The 17392-nt window shown below is 39.8% G+C and overlaps 1 protein-coding gene across 4 annotated transcripts in view; it reads left to right on the forward strand.

Moving 5' to 3' along the window:
• The window catches only part of BEND6 (BEN domain containing 6), a 76133-nt gene that overhangs the window by 12621 nt on the left and 46120 nt on the right, over positions 1-17392 (forward strand). For all 4 annotated transcript variants that reach the window (XR_014251099.1, XM_082414367.1, XM_082414368.1 and 1 more), the window contains exons 2-3: positions 5927-6072; positions 11831-12008. Coding sequence is in view for 3 of the 4 variants with exons in the window: in XM_082414367.1 (XP_082270493.1) it covers positions 5953-6072; positions 11831-12008 (298 nt within the window). In the remaining variant the exon portion in view is untranslated. The remainder of the gene's footprint in view (positions 1-5926; positions 6073-11830; positions 12009-17392) is intronic.

The following is a 17392-nucleotide window of genomic DNA, read 5'->3' on the forward strand; positions in this document are numbered from 1 at the left end:
CTGGTGACACAGTGGTTAAGAATCTGCCTGCCAATGCAGGGGACATGGGTTCAAGCCCTGGTCTGGGAAGAAACCACATGCTGTGGAGCAACTAAGCCCGTGCACCTTAACTATTGAGCCTGCGCCCTAGAGCCCACAAGCCACAACTACTGAGCCTGCGTGCCACAGCTACTGAAGCCCAGGCACCTAGAGCCCGTGCTCTGCAACAAGAGAAGCCACCGCAATGAGATCGTCTCAACTAGAGAAAGCCCGCGCGCAGCAGCGAAGACCCAATGCAGCCAAAAATAAATAAATAAATTTATTTTTAAAAATAAATAAAGAGTGGCAGATAACTCCATCGTAAATTTTTTTACCAACTATAGGAACTAGTAGTGTTTAATATATAGCCATATTCATAATACCCATTCTGAATTTGCTAATTGGCAGGTAGTACAAACCTTGACCCACCTGTCTGTGAATGTAAGAACAGTGGTCTGAAATCTACTGAAAAGTAGAGCTTCTAAAAGAGGTCTAATATGTCCATTCTGGTTGGTATTGAATGAATGGTGTGTTTGTGAAGAAACTTGAGGATTTGCTCTTTAATGAAATCATATCAGCAGGAGAAAATTTTAGTACAGTTAGGATATTACAAAATCTGTATTTTTGAAAACTAATTTTTTTCCAATTTTTTTGTTGTGGTAAAAACACATAACATCAAATTTAAATCTTAACCATTTTAAGTGTAGAGTTCAAGGGCCTAAAGTACATTCACATTTTTGTTCAACCATCACCATCATCTGGCTTGCAAAACTGAACTCTATACCCATTAATCAGTAACTTCCCAGTCCCCCCCTCTCCCACCCTGGGCTTATCAGCAACCCCTGTGAACCAGGACTCTGGCATCTGTTACCATCACTAAATAATACTTATTATTTAGTGATGATGACCGGTTAAATCTGGCAAAATCCAGATTTTACCAGTTAAATCTGGCAAAATCCAGTTTTATCAAATAATAACAATTTGCTGTAGGATCTAACTGGCTATATATTGTGTCTCTCAAGTACTGCTCTAAATGTTTAGTAATAATGTGCAGTGAAGTAAGGCACTGGGGAGAAAGAAGTTAAAGCAGTTGTTCTGCTTGCCAGGAAGAAAAATGAGGATGACAGAAAAGGAAGCATGTGACACAAATGAACTTCTTTTCAATGTGATAACTGAGCCCCTAGGTCAGGGTTCAGCAACCTGCTGCCCCTCTGCCTGCCTCCTATTTCTGTACAGCCTGTAAGCTAAGAATGTTTTTTACAGTTTTAAATAGTTGAAAAAAACCAATATAAGAATAGCATATCATGATATGCGAAAACTGTATAAAATTCAAGTTTCAGTGTCCACAGGTAAAGTTTTATTGGAGCACATCCACACTGCTGTGTTTACAGATTGCCTGTGTGCTTTCATGCTGCAAGGGCAGAGCTGAGTAGTTGTGACAGAGACCACACGGGGTAGCCTGCTCAGTGCAGCACAAACCACAGTGATGCCGTTGTAATAATTTGACATTGTTTTAGTGTCGTGCATATCGTCATACCATTGTATGACATTGCATTTTATTTTTTTACTACCAGTGTATGCCAGTCATGCCAAAGCAAGAAAAAAAAGAGAAAATTTGACTTAGTGCTTTTAAAGCAGAGTGACGTGGGGATTATTTTGTTACCAAACTAGATGGCAAAGCATTGTGTGTATTATACACTGACACTATAGCTGTGCTTAAAAAAAAACATATATATGTCACATTACCAAACTCAGCATTCATCCAACTCACAGGACAGCAAGTCACAACAATTAGAAAATTTTAAATGAAATATCACAGCAGAGTTTCTTCACAAAAATGAGAAATGAAAATGAGTCTGTAACCAAAATAAGTTTCTGTGTGGTTTGTTTGTTAGCCAAGCAAGGAAAGCCATTTACCGATAGTGAGTTAATTAAATCGTGTTTTATTGCAGTAGCTTAAGGCATGTGCCCAGAAAAAAATAAACTTACTTAAGACTATTTGCCTTTCAGCAAAAACAGTTATTCAAAGGAATGAGGACATCAGGAGCAACATAATTAAAACACATGGCAAATGACTCTGAGTTTTTCTTGGCTCTTGACTAATCAACAGATGTTACTGATATTGCTCAGTTCTTATTTATTTGAGGAGTAATTGCTGATTAATTTAGAGTGACTCACAAATTAGCCATTATAAATAGTCTTTATGAAACAACTGTGGGAGAGAATATTTCCAAAGAGGTTGAGAAAACACTAATTCAGTACAACCTGAGGTGGAATCTGCTAGGATGTGATACAATTGATGGTGGTTAAAAATGTGTGTGGAGCAGGAAAAAGGTTTGTTGGAAAATTTTACAAAACTTGTGAAAATGTAAGGTCCTTAAAGCCTACAGTTATTCATTTTATTATTCATCAGAAGGTACTTTGCAGAAAATATTTGAACCTATTATGTATTTTTTAAATAGTTGTATTGAAATATTATTCACATGCAATTCACCCATTTGAAGTACATATTTCAATGGTTTTTTGTTTGTTTGTTTATTCACAGGGTTTGTGCAACAAACACCACAATCCAATTTTTAAAGAACATTTTTGTCCCCATTAAAAGAAACCCATTAGCAGGCATTCCTCCCCCCATCCCCCAATCTCTCACTCCTAAGAAACCACTAATCTGTTTTCTCTCTATAAATTTGATGATTCTTGACATTTCACATAAATGGAATCATACAATGTGTGATCTTTGGGGACTGATGTCTTACACTTAGCATAAAGTTTCCAAGGCTCATTTATGTTGTGGCATGTATCAGAACTTCATTTCTTCTTATTGCTGAATCATATTTCACTGTAGGGATGCACCACATTTTATTTATCTATTCATGAGTTGATAGACATTTGTATTTTTCCACTTTTTAGCTATTATGGCTAATACTGTTATGAAGATTTGTGTACAAGTTTTTGTATGGATGTATGCTTTCATTTCTCTTGGGTATATACGTAGGAATGAAATTGATGTGTCATATGATGATGTAATATTTAACTTTTAGAGCTGCCAGACTTTTCCAAAATGCCTGCACTATTTTACAATCCCACCAGCAAGATATAAGGGTTCCAATTTCTCCACGTCTTTACGAAAACTTTTTGTTTTCTGTCTTTTTTGATTATAGTCATTTCAGTGGATATGAAGAGGCCTCTCACTGTAGTTTTTATGAGCATTTATGTAGTGATTAATGATACTGTGCCTCTTTTCATGTGCTTATTTGCTATTTATATATCTTCTTTGAAGTGATGTCTGTTTAAATCCTTTGTCCATTTAAAAAACTGGGGCATTTGTCTTTTTATTATTGTGTTGTAAGAGTTCTTTATATATCTTGTATTCACGTCCCTTGTGAGATCTATTTTCATATATTTCCTTCCATTGTGTAAGTTGTCTTTACTTTCTTGATGGTATCATTTGTGAAAATAACGTTTTTGTTGTCATATCTATGAAATCATTGCCTAACCCAAGGTCACAAAATTCATAAAATCTCATAATGGGTCAACATTGGCAAGTGAGCATTTGCCATTAATTTTGGTGGTAGGGAACACTTTGAACCCTAATTAAACAAGATATATTTTTAAATTCCAGTCTCATTTGTAGGCCTGTCTGACAAAAAGTTATACTCAATTATTATTAGTATAGTTTCAATTTTATGAATAAAAATTTTGTGAAGATTTATTTTCTTCTTGCTTATAAGTACCCACATAATATCCTTGATTTTGCCCCTTGGCCTGCAAAGCCTAAAATATGTACTATCTGATGCTTCACAGAAAATGTGTGTTGACCTTGCTCTGAGTAAACAGATGAATGATATTTGCTACAAGTGGATTTTTTGTCTATGGAATGCTCTTAACTGTGTACCCCTGATTTAAAATTGCCTCTGGCTAACATACCTAGGATCTATGGATTTATAACTCCCTAGAGAAGGTCATGCAAGCTGTACAACTCTGAGGTATAAAATGGAGAAGTGTCACGACTTAAACACACCCACTGTGTGAGGTGACCCCCAAACCTCAGTTAGAGGCCTCACCTCTTATTCTAGAAGGAAGAACCTACAAAGCCAGGATGTCCTAGATCTCCCCATTCTGCCTGTGCCTTTTGATTGCTTGTATCTTTGAAATTATTAATAAAGCTTGATACTAAGTAAGATCTCTGATATTTGTGAGTTAGATATTACAGTCCAGTCCCATGTGTTAGCTGAAGCACTATTCATGTATTTGAAAACCTAAAGTAAGTTTTCAAAAAGTCACAAGAAGCAACCTTGGAAATACTAAATATAATTTTATGCTTGGAGTAGAGAATAATGAATTTCTCTTAAAATAGGTAAAAGAACCATTTTTTCTAAAAGGATTACTTGGTGTAATTTGGTAAAGAGTATAGTTACCTTCTACTCAACAATCCACATATTTGTCGAAGTCCCTTTAAGCTAGTCTCTTCTGTGAAGTTTTATTATTTATAATTAAATATCTTTTCATGAAAACAAACCAACATATGCAAGTAATAAGGATGTTACAGGGACTTCCCTCGTGGTCCAGTGGCTAAGACTCCATGCTCCCAATGCAGCGGGCCTGGGTTCAATCCCTGGTCAGGGAACTAGATCCCACATGCCACAATGAAGATTCCGCACGCAGCAAGGAAGATCCTGCGTGCCGCAACTAAGACCCAGCACAGGCAGATAAATAAATATTAAAAAAAAAAAAAAGAGTTGCTATGACCAGAAGTGTTGAATCATCCATACACAGCAAAAGCTACATTTGATCATTTCAAAACTATTAAGCTTAAAAACTATCATCTGTTTTATCAGGTTTTGAAAAAATGATTCTACCTTAAAATTTTTATGAAATGCATTGTTGCCTTTGAGATTTTTTTGCATTCTTTATGGTACTACTCTTAAGTTTACACCAAAGAAAATCTTCCATCTCAAAACTTTAGAGTTTTCAGAAAAAAAACAGAACAAATTTCTAGGCCATTCTCATTGCTCTCCCTTGGAATATTTTTGATCCTGATGAGATCTGCTATTATTTTTTTTAAAGATTTATTTATTATTTTCATTTATTTATTTTATTTATCTTTGGCTGCGTCGGCTCTTAGTTGTGGCACGCAGGGTCTTCAATGAGGCCTGCGTGATCTCCATTGAGGCACGCGGGCTTCTCTCTAGTTGTGGCGAGCAGGTTTTCTCTTCTCTAGTTGTGGTGCACAGGCTCCAGGGCGCGTGGGCTCTGTAGTTGTGCCGTGCAGGCTCCAGAGCGTGTGGGCTCTGTAGTTTGTGGCACGCAGGCTCTCTAGTTGATGTGCGTGAGCTCAGTAGCTGTGGTGCGCGGGCTTAGTTGCCCCACGGCATGTGGGATCTTAGTTCCCTGACCAGGGATCGAACCTGCATCCCCTGCATTGGAAGGCGGATTCTTTACCACTGGACCACCAGGGAAGTCCCTAGATCTGCTATTATTAATGTCTTTTTCCTAAAGTTATATAACTTCAGCCCTCAAATCATTTGCATAATTTTGTAAGGTTTCTACTTTGTTTTTTAGACTCCTCATAACTGATTGACAAGAAAAAACTTGAAAAAATGGAAAAAATTTATACTATTTGATTTTATAAATGACAACTTCCTGTATCTCACATTCTGGAAACATGATATCCTCATGATTTTGAACCAAGTGAAAGTGTGTCCTAAATTAGCCAGTGGGAGAAAGAATGACAGGAAGTATTGAGTAAAATAATTTACTTGAGTGGCTAGTCCCTTTATGAAACATACAGTTGTAAACATATTATGGATCCTTTTGTTTGTTTTTCATTTTAAGTAAAAACAGTAACTTTTGGACTACATCCAGAGTAGCACCATCTCATGGGCATTCCCTCCTCCTACAATTTCAGAAAACCTTTGGTAACTAACTGAGAAAATGCAGAAGATCTTGCAAACAGAGGAAATTACCAATACCCAAGCTCTTAGAAAAGGAAAGAGGAAAAGGACGGAGACGATGGACTCAGAGAATGCGAACAGTGACCTGGATAAAGGGCAGGTTGGTGTGCTGCTGTTGTGGTGGTACTTTCTTCCCTTGCTCTGCCATAATTCCATAATTCCTTTCACAGTTTATTAGTGCATTTCCCCCTCTCGTATTAATAGATTCTTCCCTTTAATTCTTTATTCAACTGAAGGAATAAAATTTCATGTTCTCTTTTTAATGTTAAACAAGTTGCATTAGAAACATATTCACAAGCCATTTTCCCAGCTTCTATTGGAGTGTGGCCAATTATACATTGTTCAAACTTTCCTTGATATCCTGGGAAATTAAAGATCAGCAAACTGTCAGAAAATATTTTTTGCCTCCCAAAACCACTGGAGAAATTGGAACACCTCTTCTAAAATTTACTGCTTTTTTTTTTTTGACTCCAGTTTGTAGCCCATCCTCATCACAGGTTTGGTCAGGGCCCCTTTCTTATTTGTATTTATTCATTTATTCCTTTTTGATCTGAATTCCCCACTCCCATTCTCCTCCTACACTTTGGACAAACTATCCACCTGTTTATCCTTTATTTTTTATTTGTGTGTCTTTGTAATGCATGGAGTGCTTATGTGCATGTATTTTCGTTTAATTTTTAAAATACATACTGTACATTCTCATGGTTTAGAATATATTTTACTCTCTGGGGATAGTGTCTGGAGGCACTGAGAACAGTCCAGCATCTGGCATGCCACACATCCTAGGCTGCCCCACAACACGGCCTCTGACAAAACGAGGCTGACCCGAACCCCTGGCAATAGAATTGTTTACTCTTAAACCCAGAAGGTTGGGAAAGCACCAAAATCTGCGTGTGGAATGTGCCCGGGCCAACTTTGAGAAGTTGTTGCTGTGAGACCTAAAGTACTTATGAGGTTTCCTGAAACAAAACAACATGTCAGCAGGGCCATGGTGGGTCCATGTCTGCTAAGCATGTCTGTGACCGGTCACATGTGCTTTCCTATGGAGGGGCACTTCCCTTGTGAAAGTGTTGAAGGCACAAGCACAGAGTCAGAAAGCTAAATTTAAAATGAAGCTTCTTTGAGTAATAAAAAAATCAAAAGCCTAAAAATTATATATCTGTATATCTACATAGCGTGTGTGTGAAAAGTCTCCCACACAGCTGTCCCCACCCACCCTGTTCCTGCCTCCTGGCCCCCTACCACATGTAGCCACATTTATGGCTTTCTTGTTTATCCTCCCAGTGTTTCTTTGTTCAAATAAAGCAGATATGAATACAGATATTCTTATCCCCTCTTTTGCACAAAAAGTAACTTACTAGATAGGCTGCTTTGTACTTTGCTTTTTTACTTAATATATTCTGACAATCTTTCCATTAGTATATAAAGAACTTTCTCTTTTGTACATCATCACCCACTGTCCCCTAGCATGGATATGGCTTGTTTCCAATCTTTTTCTTTTTACAAATCATGCTGCACTGTACAACCTTATGGCTCCATCATTTCACACATCATTTAGTAGTACATTGGTATCATAATATATAGCTCAATCTGTTTGATTTTTCAATCAGCACTGTTTTTAACATCTATATTGCTATTATATATGATACGTTGTGTCTAACAAAGCATAGCATCATTTTACTTATCCTTTCCTCCAATGATGAAAACCTAGATTTCCTCCAGCATCTTGGTACTACAAACAATGACAAAATAAATGTCCGCATACATGTCCATTTAAGAAACAGCGTGAGAATGTCTCTGGAATAAACACTTAGAAGGGTGAGTAATGGCTTTCATATGACAATGACATTGCTTTCCAGAATGTCCACATCAGCCCACATGCCCAGCAGCAGTGCATAAGGGGTTCCATGTTGTGTTTCCCTGCCAACACAGCATTTATGTCCTTATTTCATATATTTGGCAATTGATGGGAGAAAATGATATCTAGTTTCAATTTGCTGGTGCAGGTTTTGGGGGGGTCGGTGTCCAGTGGTTCCTTGAGGGCAAAATAGTCACCTGCTCTAGCAGGCCAGTAATATGGTTTCTTTTGCAATTTGTGTTTCTCAAAAACTTAATAGCTTTCCAAATTATTTCTTTCTGTTTGGTTTCATTGCAAGTAACTACAGCCAGAGATCTTATTTGGTCATAAATAAGCCTGAAAACTCTCCTCTTTTATTAAGGCTGCTCAGCCTCTTTTCTCTCCAACTTTTGGCAGTGACTTAATTGCCATATGAAACAAAAAGCTTGAAGATAATGCACTGAAGCTGAGGCTTACCCTTGGGATGGATTTCAGTGTCTGGCAGAAAACACTTAAAGAGAAGCTCTTGAGAAAGCCTTGAGTTCACAGGCTTTTTTTCTTATCTCTTGCAACTTAGATGTAGACATCATTCATTTTTTTCAAACCTTGAAGATTTAACATTACTGGACTCAGTTTAAATTGCATGCTACATTCTAAATGCAGATGGAAGGAGAAAGCCTTCCATTTCTGCAAACTAGCTAGCACTGACAAGAAGTCACTGATACACACAGACATTCTTTTTCCAGGCTCAATAAGCACATGGTCTGCCTTCCAAGGCATTGCAGGTGACAGTTTTACCAAATGTGTCATCACCAAGGTCTAACAAGAGTCAACGACCTTCCAGCATGTTATACCTTTGCTCTTTTTGACCATAACCTGACTTCTAAGTAATTCAAACATATGTCAAGTTTTGGGTATCCGGCTTCTAGGTACCAAAATCTGCATTAGTTAAGATGCATGTTGCAAAGGCTGTAACAAAGACCCAAATACCACAGTGGTGTATGAAGATGGAAGTTTATTTCCCTTTCACATAATAGCAAGAGCAGTCCTGGTTGCTGTAGCAGTGCCAAAATGTTGAGGATCCCTCTTATCTTGTTCATTTACCTTCCTGAACACACAGCCTCTGTGTCTGGGTCAAGGTGACTGCTCCAGTTCCCACCTGCATGCCTTCCTCTCTGCCAACAAAAATAGAATTCAGGCAGGAGAAGGCCAGCCCATTCCTCCTAAGTTCATGACCCAGTAGTGGTACACATTGTTTCTACTCCTATTTGATTGGTGGAAGCTTAGTCACATAGCCACACTGAGCTGTCCGGGAGTCTGGGAAATGTAATCTAGCTGACACCTACCTGCTGAGCTAAAAACTTATTACTGTAGAAGAATGGGAGAACAAATACCTGGTGATAGCCAGCAGTCTCTGCCACTGTCCATTTCTCTATTGAGTTTTTATAGTTTCTGTTGGGTTTCTTAGTCTATTCTGGTGGGTTCCTGTTCTATTCTTATTGATTGGCGCATATACCATATCTGCTGTAGAAATTAGTTTCATGTGGTTTTAGATTTTGCAAATATATTATCCCAATCTATTGTCTATTAACTTTGTCTTCCAATGATGCTTATAAATGGATTTGTTTATGCTTGATTTCATTTCTCTCTTGTGGGAAATTGCTGCAAGAACTAGACCATATATTCTATTTTTTCCCAATTACTCTGCATAGAACTATGATCTCAATAGGCATCCTTCAGTTTTTAAAATAAATATTTCATTTCTATTTAGCCAAATCCATCAGTTTTTTTATTAAAGATTTATATATCTAGCATGAGTACTTTAGCTACTTGCCAACATAGGACAATAGTAATTTTCATTACCATTATATATATTATATATGTCACACACACGTGGAATAATGAAATACGTATACGTACATAGATTTGTATACTTGTAAAATAAGGAGTGAGGTTGAAATGTATACATTACTGATCATACAAAAAGAGAATTGTATTTTCTATAACTGATCTCATCTGGCTTTCAATTCTCCATCCCTGCTAGATAAGAAAAGGGGGGGGTGAGCTTGAATTTGTCCATTGACAGTGAATTACAGAGTGTTCTTTGTTGTTTTTTTTTTAATTTAAATTTTATTTTTGGCTGCGTTGGGTCTTTGTTGCTGCACATGGGCTTTCTCTGGTTGCTGGGAGAGGGGGCTACTCTTCGTAGCGGCGCGCGGGCTTCTCATTGCGATGGCTTCTCTTGTTGGGGTGCACAGGCTAGGCGCACGGGCTTTAGTAGTTGTCACTCGCGGGCTCTAGAGCACAGGCTCAGTAGTTGTGGCGCAGGGACTTAGCTGCTCTGCGGCATGTGGAATCTTCCCAGACCAGGGCTCGAACCCGTGCATCCTGCATTGGCAGGAGGATTCTTAACCACTGTGCCACCAGGGAAGCCCAGTTAGAGTGTTCTGGTGTTTAAAATCCCTTTGAAGTATTGGTATAATTTCAGTCACTTCAGGGTTTAAGTCTCAATGGAGACTAGCTTCTCACTCTCCTCCACTTCCTGTTTTTTCCTGGGAAGTGTTTCAAGTTTTGAGGAGTCTTACATATCATCCAGAGTCTGGGGAGAGACAGCTGGCCTTCTGCCCAGGCTCTAAGTTTTCTGCCTGTTTCCTTAGCGTCCAGTACTGTTACTGCTGAGGCACAGCATTCCCGCCAGCTCCCAGGGGGTTCTGTTGGCACCATCTGCTGACGTTTGCTGTGCTGGGACCCACTGCCATCTTCTGTAAGGTTCTGGCACCCTGTAGCCTCTCTGTTCACCAGTTCCCCCAGCACTTACCCAGTTCCTGACCGGGACACAGGGATCCTCCAGATTCTCCAGCTGCTTTGCATGAGCTCTGGGGAGTCTGGACACTGTCTCTGGTCCATTTGTCCAGACACCAATTTTGTCCATTTCTGATCCGTGGCCCAGAAGGCGCCGTGTTGCCCTGATGTTGCTGGACATGGGGCCCCTTTAGGGCATTTATGATGTGCTGAGAAGCACGGAGCCGGCCCTGCTGCCCTGGGACTGCCCCTCATTCATCTGGATGTTTCTATCATCTACCCCGACCCCTGTGATCTACCTCTCTTCCCCACAAAGGTCGGGGCAGGAAGAGCAGACACTGGAATCTGACTTTCTGTCCTTCCTGTTCCGAATTCCTCCTGCTCCTCAGCCTGGCCCCAGGAGGTCTCTTCCCTTCCTATTCAGCAGGAACTTTCTTGATCTCTATTTTCAAAATTTTTATTGGAGTATAGTTGATTCACAATGTTGTGTTCTGGCGTACATGTGCCTTTATCTCTTCTACTCTAAAGTTTATTTTTATAAACATCATACTCCAGACTTCTAGATTTGGATCTTTATAAATTTCATTCTGTGCTCCAATTTTCCAGATTTGGATTAATATAAATATAAAAGCCAGCTTAGTAATTTGAGAAAATTCTTTTCTGCCTCAACAAAGCCTGGGTTTTACAACTCAAATGCATACGTTTTCGGACTATTGTCCTGCTGTCCTTAAAAAATATTTTTTAAACTAAAAGGTAGACATCAGTGCTTTGTTCTGGGTAAATCTTTCTCCCTTCTCTGATGGAATAAACCCCCAAATTAGCCTCATGGCATAGTCTCAACAGAGAGGCTGTGGATGAGGTGTCGGGAGAGAAATGGAGGATGTAGATGAGTTACAAAGATCTGAATGGTGTTCTGGTTGATTCTACTCTGTTATACTATTTTTCTACTTTGTGTTTCTCACTGAAGTTAGGCCGTAAGTCAGAATCCTGATTACTGTTTTGAAAGGGACGTGTGCGTGAAACTTTGATGTCCTCTTTTATTCTGAGTTCCCCTGGATAGTGGAGGACCAAGCTGAGGCTAGATCACTCGCAAGGGCCCAGCTCCCCTCCTGGAAGAGCAGGAGCCTGTAGGTCTAATTAAGTCCCAGCAGCATCCGGAACACAGGATAAACCACGACAGCTGCCTTGATGCTTTTGTTGTGCCTGCCTTGTATTTTAGAGAGACCCATATTCGGGAAATGCCTTTCTGCCCGGTGAGAGCTCCAGTGAGGATGAAGAGCCTCTAGCAGAATTGTCGAAGGAGGAATTGTGCACAAAAATAAGAGGCCTGAAACAAAAACTAACAAACATCCGGAAAGAAAATAGCCGCCTTCGACAGTCTTTGGTCATGCTTCAAGGTAAACTTAGAGAAAATTGACATTTTTAGATGAAAGGAAAAATACTTGATGAGAGAAAGTATTGAAATCAGCTGTCAAGAATGAAAAAATCAGTACCTTAGAGAAAAAAAATCAAAAACAACATTTTAAGAAAATCTATGATTACATAATTTAATATGGATGCACTCTATTGAAGCCTCTAGTTTATTGATTAAAAAATTTTAGATTATTCCTACAAAATACCAAATGTCATATTCATTTAATACTGTCCAACAAATATTTATTGAGTGTTTAATATAGGCTTAGAGAGAAAAGATCAGTAAGGCAACAGCTATGTCAAGGTGTTCATGATGTACTTATCTCATTCTCCTCTGCTAAGGAAAGCACTAGAAAATGGGGCCTGTTGTGATCTCTTATAGACTCACTGGAATTAAAGATTCCATATATTAAATTTCAGGTTTGGGGTTGGGAGGAGTGGTTTAGAAAATAATCACATTCCATTGAAGACATAAAGGGGAAAGACAGGCCCAAGAAAATTAAAAACAACCTGGAATAATGTCTTTTTGCAGAATCCTATATTGTGTTTAAGTGTTTATTTTTTAAAAATTATGTTTTCCATTTGTAGTTAGGCATCATGCACTATTTCGTACAGCTGAATATTTGGCAATATATCCTATGTGGGGCAGCATTCTGTTATAAAACAGTAAATACACAGAGTATTTTAAAAATAAATCCCTCTGGTTTCTGTGTACAAAGTGAGTACAAGGGGCACAGAAAGGAGAGTGGGGGAGAACCACTTTTGAAAGGTATTACAGTCATTGGACTAACAGGATGGCAGCCTTGCCTAGGGCGATGGCTGTGGAAATGAAGAAAACAATTCCACAATATTTGGGGAGGCAGAAATGGTAGGAGACAGAACATTGTGGTGAGCTAGATTGACAGAGTAATGGCTCAGATGCATTCCTACAAATATTGATCAAATTGAAGGCTTCCTAGTTTTAAGTAGAAACAGGCACACATGAACGGAAATAAAATGTTTATTCCACCAACAAGCCATTCTCTCCTTATTTTTTACGCTTTAAATATTGCATCTTTATAACTGATGGTTTTTCCTGGTGAGGTTTTTGCAATTTTCGAAGAACAGATTGTTCTTATTTTTATATCATCTGTTCCAGAACTTAGAGTAAGATGAAAAGCTAGCTGATAAAGTTAGCATACATTGCTGGTTCAAGTATTGATCTTGAAGTCACCGACTTTGGTTTGAATCCCAACCCTGCTTACTAGCTGTAAGCCTTGGCCCTGTCACTGTCCTGCCCTCAGCCCCAGCTTCACTTTCCTCATCTACACAATGGAGCCAGTCGCTCATGTCCTTCTTGCCAAGATGATTAAATTAGATAATTGGAAGAAATGCTTTACCAGGGCCTGATACATGATAGGTGCTCAGTAATCATCATTATTGTTTCTGTCTCTGTTTTTATTAACACCAGAACTTGACACATGGACCCCCCAAAAGAAAATTAGACCAATTTTTTTCATAAATTTAGATGAGAAAATTCTAAATGCAAGAGGAGCAAATCAGTTTCAATAGTATATGAAGGGGACTTCTCTGACAGTCCAGTGGTTAAGACTCCATGCTTCCAGTTAAGGGGATGCGGGTTCCATCCCTGGTCGGGGAACTAAGATCCCACATGCCGCGTGACACAGACAAAAAATAAAAATAAAAAAATAGTATATGAAAAGAATCATCACTATGAACAGTTTCTCTCTGTCCCTCACTCTGGAGTTGCTGTTTCATTTTCTAGTCTCTCTGCCAGCTTCCCACACCTTCCATATCCTCGCTCTCAGCTGATGCCTTTGCTTCACGGAGAACTTGGAGGATGTGAAAAGACTGTCAGCTCCCTGCATCTGTGCTTGTATTAACCTCCACTTCCTCTCCTGTCACCCATGAGTGACCTGTCCTCTTGTCCAGCCAAAGGCAGTATGTCCATCTGTGCATCCTCTTTCTGCTAATCAAGGACAGCGCTCCAGAGATCCTCCCTGCTCTCTCTAATGAATCATCCCATTAGCATCAGACATACAATTATTTCTCGCATTAAAAAAAACAAACCAAAAAAAACCACCTTTCTCAGGCCATTTGCTTCTCTGCCTTCCACCCTGTTTCTCTCCTTCCCTTTGTAGGAAAACTCCTTACATGTTGACTCTATACACTGTTTTCAGTGTTCCCCCTTTTATTCCCTTTGGATCCCACTTCAATTAGGTCCTTGTCATTCCATTGTAACGTCTCTTCTCATGATCGCCAATGACCTCCACGTATTAGTTTCCTAGGGCTGCAGTGATAAAGTATCACAAACTGGGTGGCTTAAACAGCAGAATTCCAAAATCAAGGTGTCAGCAGGGCCACGCTTCCTCTGATGGCGCTGGGGAAGGCCTCTCTCCTAGCTTCTGGTTGATCCTTGGCCTGAGGCAGCATTAAGACCAGACTTCATGTGATGACCTCACTGTGTGCTTGTCTGTCTCTGTGTCCAGACTTCCCTCTTTTTATAAGGACGTCAGTCATTTTGGATTAAGGCCCACTCTAATGACCTCATTTTAACTTGATTACATCTATAAAGACCCTATTTCCAAATAAGGTCACATTCTAAGGTCCTGGTGGTTAGACTTCAACATCTCTTTTTGGGGGGACACAATTCAGACCATAACGTTTCATACTGCTAACCCCGAAGGTCATTTCTCAAGGGTCACATTAAGTGCCCTGTTACATCTGACACCTTGGCTACCTCTCCTTCCTTGGCTTCTAGGGCACCACATTCCTCCTCCACTGCAGAGCTTTCCATCTCAGTTTATATGGCTGCCTCACTTCATCATCTTACCCTCTAAATATTTGATGATGCCCCAGGCTCAGTCCTTGGACTTCTTTCTTTTCTATCTGCTTTCACTCCATAGGGGATCATATCCAATTCTGTGGTGTTAAATCCATCAATAACTATGACTTATCTCCAGCCTGGACTTCTCCCTTTAGTTCCAGACTCATGGGCTAACTGTGTATTGACAAGACTGGCAGGCATCTCAGACAAACACCCTCCCTTCCGACCACATTCCCACCCTTCCCCTGCCAGCTGCTCCTTTCTTCCTCGCCTCGGTTAACGCTAACTTCACTGTTCCAGTTTCTCAACTCAAAAACCACGATGCTGTTTTGTATTTATTTCTTTTACACCCTACACTCAGTCCATTGGCAAATCCTACTTGGCTTCACCTTCAAAATATCTCTGGAATACAGTTCTTTGTACCACCCCCACTTCAGCCACTCTGGTCCAAACCACCAGCATCTCTCACCCAGGTTATCATGGTGGCTTCCTCACTGGTGTTGCCACTTCCGCTCATGCTCCTGTGCAGTCCACTCTCAACACAGCAGCAAGAACATCCTGCTAAATGTAGGCCAGCTCACGTCACTCCTCTCTGCAGGCCGTTCCAGTGCACGTCTACCTCACATGGGGTAAAACTGAAGTCGGTTTTATGATCTTTGAGTCCTTACATGATCTGGCCACCTCCCCTCCGCATACCTTTCTGGCCTTGTTTTCTACTCTCTCCCCATCCTTCTCTGTGATCCAGCCACACTGGACCACTTGCTTTCCCTCCAAAGACATCAGACGTGACCTGACATCAGCATCTCTGTACTGGCTGTTCCCTTGGCCTGGGATGTTCTTTCCCCAGATATCCACAGAGTTTGCACCCTACGTACTTCAAATCTTCACTCCATATTCATCTTTGCCCTGACCTCCTCCCTCCATCTAAACTTTCAACCTCTCTCCCCCTGCAACGTCTTTTTATCCTTTCCCATTTCGTTTCCCCTTTGGCACTTAAAAGTCTGCATACTCTATTCTGTCTTTAATATTGTCTGCCCCCCTGCATGCACACACACTAGAATGTACCCTTAGAAACCAATGTAAAGTTGGCTATTGGTTAGACTTCAAGCAACAGGAAGAGTCAGGAACTGCCAACTGCCACTGCAGTATTCATGCATGCATTTCTTCTTTCAGTCAATATTTACAAGGTCCTCTATATGTCAGGCACTGCTCTAAGTGCCTAGGAAAACCCAGTGAACAAAACAAAGATCGCCACTCTCACAGAGCTCACATTCCAGTGAGGCAAGCAGTCAAAATCATGAAAAATAACAATTAAGTAAAATTAAGTAAATTATACAATATGTTAGCTAGTGATAAATGCTATGGAAAAAATAGGAGAGGTAAAGGAGGATGGGGATTTGAGGGAGAGGGGGTGTTTTACAGTTTAAAATAACATGGTCATAGTAAGCCTCCTTGTGAAGCTACAGTTGGGAACTAGGAAGATGTCAGAAAGTTGAAATTTAATGTATAATCCAAATAAGAAAGGGGTCTGAGAGAAGAGTGCAGAGTGGTTAGTTAACTTTTGCTCAGCAATATTCCTCTTTGAACTAAGAATCAGAGCTGTTTATCTGTCTATAAAGCCTGCTAACTAGGAAAAATAGCAGAATATATATACCATTCTAGACATTCAGAATGACAGACGTGTGTGTGCTCTACGTGCATGTGTTAAACATTTGAAACATATCTTGTGGACCACAACTGACCAGCACAATAAGATATAAAAGGAAAAAAGTGGTATGTCTATTGTACAAAAGGGTATTAAATTATCACTATTTGTAAAGAATGAATGTATACCCAGGGAAAACAGTGCCTCAGCCGAAAACTCCACTCTATTAACTAATGACATTTCAGTAAAGAAGGAAAAATCAATTAAGTTTTGCCCAGGTTCATTTAAATATAGTAGAAAGCCATCAAAGTTTCAGAAATAGCCAAAGTAAAACCAGTGAATCACTGAAGTAGTAATTAGTAAAAGTTTATTGTGTGCACATCAAAAAGATACCACCAAAAGCAAAAAGGCTTATCTAAGCCGTAACAGTGTGAAATTTCAGAACACCAGGAAGGGAAAATCTAGAAGCTTTCAGAGAGAACAAGCATGTTACCCGCTAAGGAGTGGGAGTCAGATGACATTGGACTTTTCACCAGCAACACTGGAAGCTCTAAGATAATTGAGCAATGCCTTTAAAATTCTAAAGGGAAATGATTTAAGCCTAGACTTCTATACCCAGTGAAACCATCAACCAAGTGTGAGGGCAGAGTAATAATATTTTCATACTTATGAAGGCTCAATGTACTTCCTGTGCTTTCTTTTTCAAAAGCTAAGGGAGGGTGTGCTCCTTCAAAATGAGACAGTGAATCTAGAAAGTCAATCAGAAAACAGGTGGTCCAGTACAGGAGAGGGACAGGACGTAGCCACAGAATAATAGTGAGGGGACACTCCAGGGTGACAGGTCCACAGTAGCCTGGAAGCAGCTGGTCTAGATGTGAACAGGTACGGGGGTTGCA

This window comes from Balaenoptera physalus (assembly GCF_965194825.1).
Source record: "Balaenoptera physalus genome assembly, chromosome: 11".
In the NCBI taxonomy this organism is placed as follows: domain Eukaryota; kingdom Metazoa; phylum Chordata; class Mammalia; order Artiodactyla; family Balaenopteridae; genus Balaenoptera; species Balaenoptera physalus.